This window comes from Crotalus tigris, unplaced genomic scaffold (genome assembly GCF_016545835.1).
Source record: "Crotalus tigris isolate CLP2741 ecotype Arizona unplaced genomic scaffold, ASM1654583v1 scf7180000021321.634910, whole genome shotgun sequence".
NCBI classification, from domain to species: Eukaryota; Metazoa; Chordata; class Lepidosauria; order Squamata; family Viperidae; genus Crotalus; species Crotalus tigris.
In genome coordinates this window covers 262,575-280,002 of record NW_024098453.1, presented here as the reverse complement: position 1 = coordinate 280,002, position 17,428 = coordinate 262,575, and the positions used below count along the sequence as shown (strand labels likewise).

At 48.1% G+C, this 17,428-nt stretch overlaps 1 protein-coding gene across 1 annotated transcript in view; it reads left to right on the top strand.

Moving 5' to 3' along the window:
- PSMD1 (proteasome 26S subunit, non-ATPase 1) overlaps positions 1-17,428 on the top strand; it is a 114,747-nt gene that overhangs the window by 62,216 nt on the left and 35,103 nt on the right. The window contains exons 17-18 of the mRNA XM_039369920.1: positions 8,934-9,048; positions 12,606-12,722. Coding sequence (XP_039225854.1) covers positions 8,934-9,048; positions 12,606-12,722 — 232 coding nt within the window. The remainder of the gene's footprint in view (positions 1-8,933; positions 9,049-12,605; positions 12,723-17,428) is intronic.

Here is a 17,428-nt window from a genome sequence, read left to right as displayed (position 1 = left end):
GTGGCCATCGGATGGAAATTTGATTTGGCGGTCCGGGATTGCGGCACTGGGCGACTGTCTCGCATTTAGGATGGTCGCCTCGTCTGGGGGGGGATCACGTGATGACCCGTTGCGACCTTGCCGGCCAACTTCCCCCAAGCAAAGTGAGTGGGGAAAGCCGGATTTGCTTAACAACGTTGGCAAAAGCGGTCGTGAAATGGGGCACAGCTCGCTTGCTTAGCCGCGGAAAGTTTGGGCTCCGTTCTCGTAAGTCGAGGACTGCCTGCGTTTTGGCAAATGGGGCACCGTTTTGATTTATTGGATTTTTTTTTTAATCCCGCGTGTATTACTTTTACGAGTAACTCCAGGTGGTGAGCGTACGTTATTCCTCCCTTCCTCTTCCTCCTCCTCTTGTTTCGCCCACCACAACAGCCCTGTGAAGTTGGTTGGGCTGAGGTGTTATCTGGGGTCTGGGTGGGGGGCTGCCTGAGCTGGGTAGTTTCCCTGCAGACGTTTCATGAGCCAGCTAGGGAACATCTTCAGGGCTAGAAGTGAGGGGGGGGTCTGCTCTCATTTTAGACAGCCTGTCCTGTCAGTGTTGGTGGGGCTGGTCTTGGGGGTTCCTTGGTTAGGCTGCTTGTCTGAGTTGGTAGTTCCTACCGAGAGAGCAAACCCCACTCCTTTCTCACCCTGATGATGTTCCCTAGTTGGGTCACGAAACGTCTGCAAGAAAACAGCGAAGCACAGAGAGCACCCAGGACCCCACAGTCCCTTCCTCCTCCTCCTCCTCCTCCTCCTCCTCCTCCTCCTCCTCCTCCTCCTCCTCCTCCTCCTCCTCCTCCTCCACCACCACCACCACTACCACCACCTCCTCCTCCTCCTCCTCTTCCTCCTGCAACCCCATTCCCTTCTAGCACAGATGATGTTACCTAGTTGGGTAATGAAACGTCTGCAAGAAAACCACGCAGCTCAGGGAGCATCAAGGACCCCACAGTCCGTTTCCTTTTTCTCTCTTCCTCCTCCTTCCCCTCCTTTCTGCACACCCCACTCCCTTCTAGCACTGATGATGTTCCCTAGTGGGATCATGAAACGTCTGCAAGAAAACAACCAAGCACAGAGAGCATCAAGGACCCCACAGTCTCTTCCTCCTCTTCCTCTCTTCTTCCTCCTTTTTTTTCTTTCTCCTCCTCCTCCTCCCTCTTGCACTGATGATGCTCCCTAGTTGGGTCATGAAACATCTGCAAGAAAACAATCAAGCTCAGAGAGCACCAAGGACCCCATAGCCCTCCTCCTCTTCTTTCTTTCTTTCTTTCTTTCTTTCTTTCTTTCTTTCTTTCTTTCTTTCTTTCTTTCTTTCTTTCTTTTTTTCTTTCTTTCTTTCTTTCTTCTCCTCCTCCTCCTCCTCCTCCTCCTCCTCCTCCTCCTCCTTCCTCTTGCACTGATGATGTTCCCTAGTTGGGTCATGAAACGTTTGCAAGAAAACAATCAAGCTCAGAGAGCACCAAGGACCCCACAGTCCTCCCCTCCTCCTCCTCCTCCTCCTCCTCCTCCTCCTTCCTCTTGCACTGATGATGTTCCCTAGTTGGGTCATGAAACGTTTGCAAGAAAACAATCAAGCTCAGAGAGCACCAAGGACCCCACAGTCCTCCCCCCCCCCTCTTGCACTGATGAGGTTCCCTAGTAATGAAACGTCTGCAAGCCAAACTCAGAGACCCCCCCAAGGACCCCACCTCACATGGGCTTCCAAACCACCACAAAGTGCCTATTATACACAGAGCATAAGACTCAAATGTGGTGAGCACCCTTGCGGGTGTACAATGCCAGGAAAGAAACGAACAAGGCCCATCCATCCCTGTGTTTTGGCGAAGTCAAAAGGAAATTATTCCTCCGCAGCAAAAACAGTGGGAGCCTTAAAGGAAGGATTATAACATTTCAATGATAAAGGAAGAGATGAATAATTAAAGCAGGTTTTTTTTTTTTTTTTTTTTTTTTGCAGAGCGTTTACATTTTGTTTCTTCTTCGGGGCCTCTAAAAAAAAACAGCTACTTTGGGTAAATGCAGAAGGCGAGCGCGCAAATTAAATCTAGTCAACCGGCTCCTTTGTGTGTGTGAGTTTTCTACCTGCTAGCAATCCCTCTTTGTCCTCTTCCTTAAAATGTAAATTATTTTCACGGGGGGGGGGGGGGGAATGGGGTGTTGTGTCTTTTCGAAAGGGAAGAACCAAAAGAACCTATTTGCCTTTATTTCCTCCGGTCAAGTAGATATAAACAGTCCTTGAGTTATGACCGTAACTGAGCCTCAAACTTTCTGTTGCTGAGCGAGAACGTTCAGAGAGTTTTGCCTCGTTTGATGTCCTTTCTTGCGACCGTCGTGAAGCGAATCACTGCAGTTGTTAAGTTAGTCAGACGGTTCTTACGTGAATCCAGCTTCCCCATTGGCTTTGCTTGTCAGAAGGTCACAAAAGGGGATCACCACACACACACACGGACACACGGACACTGTGACCGTCATAAATGTGAGTCAGTTGCCAACTGTCTGAATTTTGATCACGGGGATGCTGCAACGGTCGTTAAGTGTGAAAAAGGGTCATAAGTGCGGTTGCAATTTAGAACGGTCCCTAAACGACCTGCTGTAAGTCCAGGACCACTTGTAGTTCCTCCCTAATTACTCACCGCATCACGTGGTATCCCAATATTGTGCTGCTATATCCCATCTCATTTATATTATAATTTGCAGGAGTCTGTATATAGAAAGCTTGTATTTACACCCTTTTTTTAAAAAAAAAAAAATTAGGGCTCCCCAGTACCAAAATGAAACAATTTATGCTTCCATTAAATTGTGGGTTGATCTCCAATTTCAAACAGACTCTCGGGGAAATAGGGGAGAGAAATTTATCCTACAAATACTTAATAACAACAACAACAACAACAACAACAACAACAACAATAATAATAATAAAGCTGGAAGGGACCTTTGAAGTCTTCTAGTCCAGGGCTTTTCAACCAGTGGGTACGGGTACCACCTGTGGTACATTGGCACCTGGCAGGGGGTACGCAACCATCCTAGCAACATGGTAGCAGGGGAGGGGAATGAGCTGAACCGGGGGCAGCACCGCACAAGCCTGAGCGAGAGACGGCTGGAGCTGCAGGGCTGTCAGGGCTCAGCGGAAGCGCCAGGATCAGCACCAGGCTCCAGCTGGAGCTCAGCGCTGATCCTGGTGCATCTGCTGAGCCCTGAAGAAGCGCCGATCAGCTGGAATGTTGCAGCCTCTCCAGGGTCTTGTGATTTACATTCAGATGCTTGGCAACTGATTCCTATTTATGACGGTCACAGTGTCCCAGGGTCATGGGAAGCGACCAAAACCTGCTGCAACCACCCAGCAAATGGGGGGAATAAAAACCAAACACCCCCCCACCCCCGCTGCCAATCCTCAACAGAAATGCTCACAACAATGAAAACCTCGGACAGGAGGAAGAGCACCGCTGGGAGGGCAGGCAGGTGTCTTGCTCGGCTGTGGCTTGGGGGGCACTTTTTTCAGTGCCATTTTAACTTCGAACAGTCACTAAGCAAACTGTTGTAAGTCGAGGACTACCTGTACTTTATCACCTTTTTCTTTCTTTCTTTTTTTTTTTTTTTGGTCATCAAGTTTTTGACCTCTTGCTAGGCGACTGGTGGTCCTCAGATGTCAACATATCCTAAAAGTGGTACAATGGGTGAAAAGGTTGAAAAGCCTTGGCCTAGTCCAACCCCGTCCTCAGGCAGGAGACCCTATACCATTTCAGACAAATGGCTGTCCAGTCTCTTCTTAAAAACTTCCAGTGTTGGAGCATTCACCGCTTCTGGAGGCAAGGAGTTCCACTGGTTAATTGTTCTCACTGTCAGGAAATTCCTCCTCATTTCTAGATTGCTTCTCTCCTTGATGAGTTTCCATCCGTTGCTTCTTGTTCTGCCTTCAGGAATGGAATGGAATAGAATAGAATAGAATAGAATAGAATAGAATAGAATAGAATGGAATGGAATGGAATGGAATGGAATGGAATGGAATGGAATGGAATAGAATAGAATAGAATAGAATAGAATAGAATAGAATAGAATCAGAGTTGGAAGGGACCTTGGAGGTCATCTAGTCCAATCCCCTGCTCAGGCAGGAAACCCTATACCATTTAGGACAAATGGCTGTCCGGTCTCTTCTTAAAAACTTCCAGTGTTGGAGCATTCACAGCTTCTGGAGGCAGGTTGTTCCACTGGTTAATTGTTCTCACTGTCAGGAAATTTCTCCTTAATTAAAAAAAGAGACGTGCAGGGCTGAAACATACTTGTAATCAGCTGAGGAATTACTGAGTTTGGGGCATCCGGAACATTTCAGCAGTACACGGCTGCAGAGCAAGGTTTTTATGGGTTGTGTGTTTGCACATATGTTCTCGAACTGAAACCACAATAAGGAAAATGCCCAAAATATCACATTCATTGCAACATACGGCTGATGTGCTGAGGAAGTTGGACTTGTTAATGTTTAACACCCTAAACCATTTGGATATTGACATTTAACAAGAGTTGGAAGGGACTTTGGAGGTCTTCTAGTCTAACCCTCTGCTCAGGCAGGAAACTCTGTGGCGTTTCAGACAAATAATTGTCCGGTCTCTTCTTAAAGACTTCCAGTGTTGGAGCATTCACCGCTTCTGGAGGCAAGGAGTTCCACTGGTTAATTGTTCTCACTGTCAGGAAGTTTCTCCTTAGTTCCAGGTTGCTTCTCTCCTTGATGAGTTTCCATCCGTTGCTTCTTCTCCTGCCTTCAGGCGCTTTGGAGAATAGCTTGACTCCCTCTTCTTTGGGGCAGCCCCTGAGATACTGGAATGTTGCTATCATGTCCCCCCTGGTCCTTCTCTTCATTAAACTGGACATCCCCAATTCCAGCAACCGTTCCTTATATGTTTTAGCCTCAAGTCCCCTGATCATCTTTGTTGCTCTTCTCTGCCCTCTTTCCAGAGTCTCAACATCTTTTTTACACCGTGGTGACCAAAACTGGATGCAGTATTCCCAGTGTGGCCTTACCAAGGCCTTGTAAAGTGGTATTAACACTTCATGTGATCTTGATTCTGTCCCTCTGTTAATGCAGCCCAGCACTGTGTTGGCCTTTTTGGCAGCTGCAGCACACGGCTGGCTCCTATTTAAGGGATTGTCCACTAGGACTCCGAGGTCCCTCTCACAGTTTCTACTATTGAGCAAGGTACCCCCTATCCCATGCCTGTACATAGTTTCCATCCGTTGCTTCTGGTCCTGCCTTCAGGCGCTTTGGAGAATAGCTTGACTCCCTCTTCTTTGGGGCAGCCCCTGAGATATTGAAAGGCTGCTATCATGTCCCCCCTCGTCCTTCTCTTTTTTATTTTTTATTATTTCATTTTATTTATTTTATTTTATTTTTATTAATTTATTTTTCACACTTCTGAGAGAGGGCCTCTTTGGGTCAGTTTTCTTCCACTTGTCTTGGTAAAACATAACTAAGTTTCTCTGAACGTTAAAGGAAGAAACTGCCAACCTAATATAACGCGTTCAAGCACGATTGTCGTGATGGTTTTTTGAGTAAGCCCTCGAGGTATGAGTTGCATCCATCACCCTGTGCTGGAGACGTTGTGTGTGGCCTAGCACTGTGTGGAGAACTAAACTGACAATTCACTTAGACAAAATAATTACAGGCATGATATGGAATGCACGAAGGGGGAAAAAAAAAACCCAAGAGGAACTATTTTATATATTCCTAACTTCTATCATTCAAACATCCCCAAATCCTTTATTTTTCTTTAGTGCTCTTTCCGGCCCTTTCCAAAGGGATCCTGAACTCAAATCAACAATCTGTAGCTCCAAAAATTACACGGATAACATATACGGGGAATCCTCCACTTAACAACCACAATGAAGCCCAATTTTTCCGTTGCTAAGCAAGGCAGTTAAGTAAGTTGCATCCCGTTTTATGACAGTTGCTAAGCCAATCCACTGCAGTTGTTCAGTCAGTAACCCGGTTGTTAAGTGAATTGGGCTCCCCCCCCACCCGCGTCGGCTTTGCTTGTCAGAAGGTGCAAAAGGGGATCCCGTGATCCCGGGACCGTCATAAATAGGAATCGGTCGCCAATAATCCAAATTTTAAATCACGTGAACGTGGGGATGCTACAAAGGTCGTTAAGTGCGAAAAAGGGTTGCGCGTCATTGTTTTCAGTGTCGTCGTAACTTCGAACGGTCACTAAACGAATTGTTGTAAGTAGATATTTTTAGCTACTCAGCAGAGTGAAGATTTCAAAGCAGATATCTTTCTGATGAATGAGCTTGCCCTCCAGGGGGATTTTTTTTTTTTAAATAAAGATAAAAATCAAGACTGTGAAAATCTTTTTCTAGGAATCGGCTGCTTGAACAAATGCCCAGCGGGGTTGGTTATGTGGGCCTTAAAAACACGTTTCTCTTTTTTAACTTTTGGATCCATTTATTCAAGTCTTGGTCCCTTTGCGTGTTTAGAGCAGATATCTCTCTCTCTCTCTCTCTCTCTCTCTTTCTCTCTTTGCCAGCTTGTGAACTTTGTTTGAGAAGAAGGTGACAAATGGCTGTGTACGTGGCAGCGTTTATAGTCTTCATACCTGCGCTGCCTTGAGTAGTGAGGACCCATTCCAGCTTGTCAAGGCTGATCCTCTTCGCCCCCTTATTTACATTACTACTCAGAGGTCCCAGTCAAAGAGGCAGCAGGACAAAAAAAACCCCCAAGATTTGTCTTTGTCTATGGCAGTGGTTCTCAACCTTTTTAATGCCGCGACCCCCAACCGGTCGTAAGTCGAGGACTACTCAACCGTTCGTAAGTCGAGGACGACTCAACTGGTGCAGCACCGTTTGCAGAAGGGGACTTTTGGCGGGCTCAGCAGGGCAGAGACAGCCTGGACAATTCCTATTGGCTTTTGAAAGCCAATAGAATTAGACTCTATTCAAGAGAGACTATTCTATTGGCTTTCAAAAGCCAATAGAATAAAAGGGAGTAGCAGAGCTAACGAAAAGGGGGGGAAAATGGCAGACTGCGTTGTTTGGTGACCCCCGTGAAATGATCGTTCGACCCCAAATGGGGTCCCGACCCACAGGTTGAGAACCGCTGGTCTATGGAGAGTCTCAGTCATCCAGGTCAGAGGTCCCCCCAACTTTTTGGGCACCAGGGACCGGTTCCGTGGAGAGAGATTTTTCCGTGGACCGGAGGCTGCGTGGTTTTGTGTGCTGCCTGCATCCCATGGATGGGGCTTTGCTTGTTTGCGTGGACCGGTTCCTGGCGTGCCGCGGCCCGGTCCATGGTACCGGTTGGGGGACCCCTGATCCAGGTCATAGTTATCCGAAGGGTGCTTTTTCACGAGGCAACTGGACTACCTTGGGGTTTATTGAAGATGTTTCGCCTCTCATCCCAGAAGCTTCTTCAGCTCTGCCTGGATGGTGAGGAAGGGAAGGATTTATACTGCTTGCAGACCGCTGGCCATTTGCCTTCTTTTAGAGCAGGGGTGTCAAACTCAATTTCATTGAGGGCCGCATCAGCATTGCTGTTATCCTCGGGGAGGGTGAGGAGGTGTGGCCAGGGTCGTCGCGGCCTATTGAGTGGGCGTGGCTGGAGTGGGTGTGGCCTGCTGGGTGGGCGTGGCCAGCTCTTCATCATTTGCGTCAAGGGTGCCTGCCTGGGCAGGAGTGGGACAGATCTGAGGGTCCCTGGCAGAAGGGGGTGGGACCGGGGCAAACGCCAAGGCATGGTCCACTGGAAGAGCCTTACCGTTCCTCTCAGGCCATGCGAGGGGGGGCTGGATGGTGCCGCGGGCTTCCCGGAGCCAGGCAGTGCGAATCCGAAAAGAAGCACGACGCCATCCAGTCCCCAGCCTGCCCGGTTTCGGCAGGCAGCGGGGCGCTCTCCTCACAGCATCGATAGGCTGAGCCAGGCAGTTCGAAGCTCACCAGCTTTGCACCTTGCTGCCCGGTGAAATCGGGCAGGCTGGGGGCTGAGTGGTGGCGCGCTTCTTTTTGGATTTGCGCCGCCTGGCTCAGCCTCTCGGTGCTGTGAGGACAGCGCCCTATTGCCTGCTGAAACCCCCCCCCCCCGGAGCCCATCAAGCCAGATACGTGAAGTAGGCGAGGGCCATTTGCTGGCCAATTCCAGGCGATGGTGCATTTCTTCATTCCTCACAAAGGGTGACACCTCCCCAGCATGCAGCCAGAGGGGCAGGGCCGACACGGAAGGGGCCGGTCCCTCGCTGTTTCCAGACGGCCTTGTGGAGCTAAGACTGAATATGTTTCAGCATAAATGGCCACCACAAAATTGTACATTGGCTCCTAAGCGACCTGGGCCGGGGCCAAGGCAGTGGGAGCCGTTCCCTCACTGTTTCCAGGATGGCTTCGCGGGCCACATGAAACCACGTCGCGGGCCGCATCCGGCCCCCGGGCCTTGTGTTTGACACGTCTGTTTTAGAGAGTCGTTGAGGCCACTTGGAGGTGCAAAAGGGCGTGGAGCCTTCTTGGAACCGCTGAAAGGACTGTCTTGTAGACTGGAGATGGATGATGTTGTCCAGTCTACAGCACAGTCCTTTCAGCAAGAAGGCTCCACACCCATTTTCACCACTCAAGTGACCCCGAGGACACAGATAGGCCTCCAAGTGGCCTCAACGACTCTCTAAAAGAAGGCAAATGACCAGCCGTCTGTAAGGTGTATAAATCTTCCCATTCCCCCAGAGCTGAAAAAGCTCCTTGGACACGAAGCAAAATGTCTTCAAAGAAAAACAAAGTCCAGTTGCCTCGTGAAAAAAAGCACCTTTGGGACACTTTGCGTGTGTCGTTCTTGCGTGTGTGTGGCGAGGGTTTTTAATTCAGCTTTTTTTTTCCCCAGCTCGTAAAGATAACGTTTCTCGCCTTTCCTTGCGTAAAAACTTCAAGATTGTCTTGGTTTTCCTGTTTAGGACTCCCGAACAATGTCCAAGCGTCGTTTCCTTGTTGTCCGAAAGCTACAATCCGCATGTCCGCTACGGAGCAGCGATGGCCTTGGGGATCTGCTGTGCTGGGACAGGAAACAAGGTGAGGCCCCGTGTAGCCAAATTGCCGTTCTTCTTTTTCCTGCTCAAGTCCAAGAGGCCTTTTGCTTCTTTATTTTATATCCCAATTTGTATTATTTTTAGAAATCGCTCAAGGTGAGGCACATATCTGACACCCCTTCTTCCTCCTATGTGCCCGTAACGACAAATCTGTGTGGTGGGTTGGGCTGAGAGAGAAAAGGATTGGCCCAGAGTCACTCAGCTGGCTTTCATGGCTAAGGCAGGACTAGAACTCACAGTCGCCTTGTGATTGGCCCAGAGTCACTCAGCTGGCTTTCATGGCTAAGGCAGGACTAGAACTCACAGTCGACTTGTGATTGGCCCAGAGTCACTCAGCTGGCTTTCATGGCTAAGGCCGGACTAGAACTCACAGTCGCCTTGTGATTGGCCCAGAGTCAGCTGGCTTTCATGGCTAAGGCGGGACTAGAACTCACGGTCGCCTTGTGATTGGCCCAGAGTCACTCGGCTGGCTTTCATGGCTAAGGCGGGACTAGAACTCACAGTTTCCTTGTGATTGGCCCAGAGTCACTCGGCTGGCTTTCATGGCTAAGGCGGGACTAGAACTCACAGTCGCCTTGTGATTGGCCCAGAGTCACTCGGCTGGCTTTCATGGCTAAGGCGGGACTAGAACTCACAGTCGACTTGTGATTGGCCCAGAGTCACTTGGCTGGCTTTCATGGCTAAGGCGGGACTAGAACTCACAGTCGACTTCTGATTGGCCCAGAGTCACTCAGCTGGCTTTCATGGCTAAGGCGGAACTAGAACTCACAGTCGACTTGTGATTGGCCCAGAGTCACTCGGCTGGCTTTCATGGCTAAGGCGGAACTAGAACTCACAGTCGACTTGTGATTGGTCCAGAGTCACTCGGCTGGCTTTCATGTGGAAGGTGAGACTAGAACTCTCAATCTCCTGGTGATTGGCTCAAGGTCACCCAGCAGTTTTCATGTGGAAGGCAGAACTAGAACTCACGGTCTCCCGGTGATTGGGCCAAAAGTACCCAGCTGGCTTTCATGGCTAAGGCAGAACTGGAACTCAGTCTTTTGCTTTCTAGCCTGCTGCCTTAATCACTAAACCACCTAACTGTGGATAAAGCAGATGGCCCAGTTAATATTCCTCCTGGCTGAGGAATTCTGGGAGTTGAAGTCCGCAAGTCATGAAGGGGCCCTAGTTCCCCCTGCTGGCTCAGGAATTCTGGGAGTTGAAGTCCACCAATCATGAAGGGGCCACAGTTCCCCCATGCTGGCTGAGGAATTCTGGGAGTTGAAGTCCACCAGTCATGAAGGGGCCCCATGTTGGCTGAGGAATTCTGGGAGTTGAAGTCCATGAGTCATGAAGGGGCCATAGTTCCCCCATGCTGGCTGAGGAATTCTGGGAGTTGAAGTCCACCAATCATAAAAGGGCCAAGTTTGAAGACCCCTGATCTAAAGTTTGCTCCCTAGTTGTTCTTCCCAGTCATTTTCTTGGATTATATTCTAGAACAAGATCTCTGCTTATGCAACCCAAATTTTTTATTTATCCAAGAGACACATTCTTTGGCTTGACGGTTTCTTGAAAAATCTTCAGCTTCTGGACATTCAGATCTTTTTGGGGTGGGGGGCAGAGTCTAGAGACGGTCGGGAAACTGTGTTGTTTTCCTCTCTCTCTGATGAAATTTCCCTTAACTGGACAGAAAACGGGCAGCAATTTAGCTCAAGCATTTAACCCAAGTCTGCTTTATCTCTCTGTAACTTTGTGCAGTCGGGATAACAACCTGCATGGCTGTAGCCTCGCACTTTTATTGTTTGTTTATGAAATAAAAGAGCTGGAACGCATGTTTATGCCAGCGCGTCTTCCTGCATCAACACACAGCAAAGGCTTCAGTTAATATGTTAGAGCTTAAAAGACTGGGAATTGTGTTAAGATTTTAGTTAGGCTCCGGAGGGACTCCCATCCTCCTCCCCCCCCCCTCTGTAAATAATTGTGAGCTCACACAACGTCAAGGTCGGGACACCTAAATGAACACCAGTACGACTCGGCTTATAAAAGCGACATAATTAGAAGGAAGTTGTTGGACAGTAAGCCATAAAAAGAATTTGATCCCTCCATGGCATTTTTCTGCGTTTTATTTAACCGATGAGTTCATTTTCTGGCTCTAGACCAGCGTTTCTCAACTTTGAAGATGGATGGGGTCCGCCTTTATAACTTTTATAAATAACTCCAGGTGGCCAACATACCTAACACTCTATTTTTCCCAAAACAACAGCCCTCTGAGGTGGGTTAGACCAGTGGTTCTCAACCTGTGGGTCGGGACTCCATTTGGGGTCGAACGACCATTTCACGGGGGTCGTCAAACAACGCAGTCTGCCATTTCCCCCCCCCTTTTCCTTAGCTGGGCTACTCCCTTTTATTCTATTGGCTTTTGAAAGCCAATAGAATAGACTCTCTTAAATAGAGTCTAATTCTATTGGCTTTCAAAAGCCAATAGGAAGTGTCCAGGCTGTCTTTGCCCTGCTGGGCCCGCCAAAAGTCCCATTCTGCAAACGGTGCTGCACCAGTTGAGTAGTCCTCGACTGACGACCGGTTGGGTAGTCCTCAACTTACGACCGGTTGGGGGTCACAGCATTAAAAAGGTTGAGAACCACTGGGTTAGACTGAGAGAGAGGCAGTGGCCCAAACTCACCCAGTAGGCTTTCATGCTTAAGGCAGGACTAGAACTCACTGTCTCCTGGTGATTAAACCAGAGTCACCCAGCCGGCTTTCATACCTAAGGTACAACTAGAACTCACTGTCTCCTGGGGATTGGCCCAAAGTCACCCAGTAGGCTTTCCTGCTTAAGGCGGGACTAGAACTCACCGTCTCCTGGCAATTGGCCCAGTCACCCAACTGGCTTTCCTGCTTAAGGCGGGACTAGAACTCACCGTCTCCTGGCAATTGGCGCAAACTCACCCAGCTGGCTTTCCTGCTTAAGGCGGGACTAGAACTCACTGTTTCCTGGTGATTAAACCAGAGTCACCCAGCTGGCTTTCATACCTAAGGTAGAACTAGAACTTACCGTCTCCTGGAGATTGGCCCAAAGTCACCCAGCCGGCTTTCCTGCCTATGATGGGACTAGAACTCGCCATCTCCATATTTCTAACCACTAGGCCCAACTGGCTCTACTTTTCTTTAATTAAAGCTTTAATTAACCTTCACAGAAAGAGTGAGGACAGGTAACCAGAGGTGTTTTGCACAAGTAGCCTTAAGGCCAGCAGCTTTGAAAATAAAAGCCTTGAAGCCGACTGATCCCGAAAATAAAAGCATTTTTTTATTTTTTTTAATCACCTGAAACCAACGGCTTACTTCAGTCTCCTGCCAGCCTCCTTTTCAAGAAATTAAAACGCTTGATCTTCGGCGCGCCTGTCGCGCAGCTGCCCTTTTGGGTATCCCTCTCATCAGCTGCCCCCTGCCCTGCCCGGCTTGGAGACGCTAATCGGATCATCCCGACGACGATTAAGCCTGGCGCTTAAAAGGAATACAGTTTTAATATTTGTCTCCTTTTTTCTCCCACCCCCCCCCCCATAGGAAGCAATTAATTTGTTGGAGCCCATGACAAACGATCCTGTCAACTACGTGCGTCAGGGAGCGCTGATTGCGTCGGCCCTGATCATGATCCAGCAGACCGAAATTCTCTGCCCAAAGGTGAGTGGGGGGGTGGGGGGGGGCTTGGGCCAGGGAGGTGGGTGCGAGAAGAGAGAAGCAACCTAGAACTAAGGAGAAACTTCCTGACAGTGAGAGTCAGAACCATTCACCAGTGGAACAACCTGCCACCAGAAGCGGTGAATGCTCCAACACTGGAGGTTTTTAAGAAGGGGCTGGACAGCCATTTGACTGGAATGGCATAGGGCAGTGGTGGCGAACTGCTGGCCTGCGGGCCGGATGCGTCACGCAGAAGCCGTGCCCACCTGAGCTTTGGCAAGGGGGAAAAAGTCACGATGCGTCGCAACACGTCACGTGACATGGCGAGTTTGACACCCCTGGGAGAGAGTCTCCTGCAGACCCTATTCCTTTCTAGCCCTGATGATATTAGCTAGTTGGGCAATAGAATGTCTGCAAGAAAACCACCAAGCCCAGAGAGCACCAAGGACTCCATAGTTGGCTGTCTTCCTCCCTCCGTCCCTCCCTCCCTCCCTCCCTCCCTCCTCCTCTCCTCCTCCTATCCCCAAATCCCATTCCTGATAATGTAACCTAGTTGGGTCATGAAACATCTGCAAGAAAGCCACCAAGCTCAAAGAGCAGCAAGGACCCTACAGTCGTCATTGTACTCCTCCTCCTCCTCCTCCTCCTCTCCCCAAACCCCGTTCCTTTCTAGCCCTGATAATGTAACCTAGTTGGGTGATGAAACGTCTGTAAGAAAGCCACCCAGCTCAGAGAGCACCTAGGACTCCATATTGCTGTCCTCCCTCCCTCCCTCCCTCCCTCCCTCCCTCCCTCCCTCCTCTTCTCCCCAAACCCCATTCCTTTCTAGCCCTGATAATGTAACCTAGTTGGGTCATGAAATGTCTGCAAGAAAGCCACCAAGCTCAAAGAGCACCAAGGACCCTACAGTCGTCGTTGTCCTCCTTTTCCTCCTCCTCTTCCTCCTCCTCCTCCTCCTCCTCACCCATTCCTTTCTAGCCCTGATAATGTAACCTAGTTGGGTCATGAAACGTCTGCAAGAAAGCCACCAAGCTCAGCACTAAGGACCCTACAGTTGTCGTCCTCCTCCTCCTCCTCACCCATTCCTTTCTAGCCCTGATAATGTAACCTAGTTGGGTCATGAAACGTCTGCAAGAAAGCCACCAAGCTCAGAGAGCACCAAGGACCCTTGATTTTTCTGGGAAAGATTTCTAGTTTTAAGTCGATGCAGCAATATCAAAGACTTCTCTCTCTCTCTCTCTCTCTCTCTCTCTCTCTCTCTCTCTCTCTCTCTCTCTCTCTCTCTCTCTCTCTCTCTCTCTCTCTCAAAGCAGCCCTTGGCTCCTGGTGGACATTAAGGTTTGAAATAGTCCCCTTCTTCTCCCCCCCTTCCACCGTGTAGCACAAGCCATCTTAGAATTTCCAAATTTCTTGAGTTTACTGATTTATACCGACCGTGTTAAACAAGAAGCTTAATGTGAATCTTCTTGGCCGGGCTTCCCGCTCTCTGGTGTACAGTATATACTAACATTGGTTGATCGATGGCTTATAACGTTGTCAGTCTTCTCTTCCTTTGCAAGTTACACCTAGTTGAGAATTTGGAGGCCCTCCTTGACGAGGACAGAGCTCTCTCTTAGTTTCCTGCAGCTGTTCCCCGGTTATGTTTTATGGCAGAACGGTGCAGAGGTGTTGAACAAGAGGTAGAAGCCACACACAGTCATCCGCAGAGGGTCCAAATGGGTATTTTACAGGGAGGGTGTGCGGTCTCCACCCCTGCAGCATTCTCTGGGGTGAAGGGAATGGCATAATACAGAAAACAGAGAGTAACTAAGGAACGTCGTCAGTGCTAGAAGGGAGTGGGGTTGGTGGAGAGGAGGAGGAGGAGGAGACTGTGGGGTACTTGGTGCTCTCTGAGCTGGGTGGTTTTCTTGCAGACGTTTCATGACCCAACTAGGGAACATCATCAGTGCTAGAAGGGAGGGGGGCTTGCAGAGAGGAGGAAGAGGAGAAAAGAAGGAAGGAAGGAAGGAAAGAAGGAAGGAAGGAAGGAAGGAAGGAAGGAAGGAAGGAAGGAAGGAAGGAAGGAAGGAAGGAAGGAAGGAAGGATTGTGTGGTCCTTGGTGCTCTCTGAGCTGGGTGGTTTCCTTGCAGACGTTTCATGACCTGACTAGGTTACATCATCAGTGCTAGAATGAGGGAAGAGGAGGAGGAGGAGGAGGAGGACTGTGGGGTCCCTGTATGCTCTCTGAGCTGGGTGGCTTCCTTGCAGACGTTTCATGACCCAACTAGGTAACATCATCAGTGCTAGAAGGGAGGGGGGCTTACAGAGGGGAAGAAGAGGAGAAAAGAAGGAAGGAAGGAAGGAAGGAAGGAAGGAAGGAAGGAAAGAAAGAAAGAAAGAAAGAAAGAAAGAAAGAAAGAAAGAAAGAAAGAAAGAAAGAAAGAAAGAAAGAAAGAAAAAGAAAGAATGAATTGTCGGATCCTTGGTGCTCTCTGAGCTGGGTGGTTTTCTTGCAGACATTTCATGACCCAACTATGTAACATCATCAGTGCTGAAAGGGAGGAGGTTTGCAAAGTGGGGAGGAGGAGGAGGAGGAGGAGGACTGTGGCGCCCTTAGTGCTATCTGGGCTTGGAGGTTTCCTTGCAGACGTTTCATGACCCAACTAGGTAACATCATCAGTGCTGGAAGGGAGGGGGGTATGTGGATAGGAGGAGGAGGAGGACTGTGGGGTGCTTGGGGTTCTCTGAGCTCAGTGGTTTTCTTGGAGACATTTCATTACCAAACTAGGTAACATCGTCAGTGCTGGAAAGGAGTGGGGTTGCTCTCATTTTGCTTTTTTTTAACCTAGTTTGGGTCATGAAACATCTGCAAGGAAACCACCAAGCTCAGAGAGCACCAAAGACTCCACAGCTTAGCCTTAAATTCCAAATATTCCCTCCTATCGCAACAGGAAATGGAGATTGCATGAGTCAAAAAAGAGTTTTTAAGGAGAGGTCTGTGCAAAAATCAAATGTTATCTGAAAGGAAGCTTAGTCACATCGCTAGTTAGACATTTTTGACTATTTTGGGTAATCGATTGATAAGACAAAACAAAGAGCAATAACAGGAATTGCAGCTTCACACAACCCCACACGCCCACCCACCCACCCCAAATTTGAAGGCCTGTTCAGCATCTCCTCTGGCTTTTGACATTTCCCCAGACATTGCTCTTAAGAGTTTCGGTTTTTTTCATCAGGAAACTATTTTTTTCTTTTTTAATAAGGGAAAAATAATCTTAAGAAGTTGAGCCTTTGGTGATGTTGTTTAGCTTCGCTGGATCCCTTAAGATTTGGCAAAGTCAAAAAAGATGTTGAGACTTTGGCAAAAGTAAGTGCAGAGAAGAGCAGCTCAGATGCTTAAAGGCCTGGAGACTAAAACATAAAAAGAACGCTTGCAGAATTTGGGAATGGCCAGTCTAGAGAAAAGAAGAACCAGGGGGGACATGATAGCAGTATTCCATATTTGAGGGGCTGCCCCAAAGAAGTGGGGGTCACCCTATTCTCCAAAGCAGTGGTTCTTAACCTTTTTGAACGAATCGCCCCCTTGAGCCAATGAGGAAGTTGTCATCGCCCCCCTCCCCCAACATAACCTCTCAATCACAACATAGGAAATAATTCTTCAATTTATGCAAACCCTTTTTTTGTTTTCTTTAAAATTGTCATCTGGACATATCGATGCAAATAGTTTATTTCCAGTCTTTTCCCCATATCTCAACTGTGAAAAAAAAATTTTGGTGCCACCCGTCACTTTATTCCCAAACTTCGTGATACATGTATTTCATTATTATCTTATTTATTCAAGACACTTAAATGTAATGACCACTGAAAACAAAATTCAATTGCAAGAAAGTGAAATGCCCGAAAAGAAAAACAGTAGCATTTAATGATTGAATTACAAGTGAAATTTAAGACGCAAAAAGAAATATAAATGGGCATAAGAACAAACCGCAATGCAGGAACTAAGAATTTCAAGACGAAAACTCTGAAACTAAATTAAGATTCGAGGAAACGATATATAGTCACGCACACTGTAAAAAGGATTAAAAAGTCACAAAGAAAATATAATATCGAACTTGAGTGCACGCTAAAAAAGTACAATACAAAGAGACACACAAAATGTTTTATAGAGCACAACAAAAATTTGAAAACAAAGCCGAAAACTCAAACTGGAACGTGAAATCCAATGCAAGCAAATACAACGATAAAAGCTCAGACAATTATTAACAAAAAAAATGTATGTACACAAAAAGCCAAAAAAAAAAAAAAAAAAGAACATCAATGGCTGCCCTATGCTTGGTGAGCTGATGCCAATTTCTTGATGTCTGGAACCATTTTTGTTAATCGCATTCAGGATCTGGCCTTCTAAAGAGCAGTCGGGGTTGATCTCCTCTAGGACTGACCGGTTGGATCACCTTGCAGTCCAGGGGACTCGCAGGGGTCTTCTCCAGCACCATAGTTCAAAGGCCTCCATTCTTTGGCACTCAGCCTTTCTTATGGTATGCTGTTCTAGTGAGATGCATAATCTGATGGATTTATAAGCTTTGTTGTTGTTGTTAGTTGCGATGTCATGTCCGACCCATTGAGACCCCATGGAAAACGTTCCTCCAGGCCTTCCTGTCCTCTACCATCTTCTGGAGTCCATTGAAGCTCACGCCTCCTGCTTCAGGGACTCCATCCAGCCACCTCATTC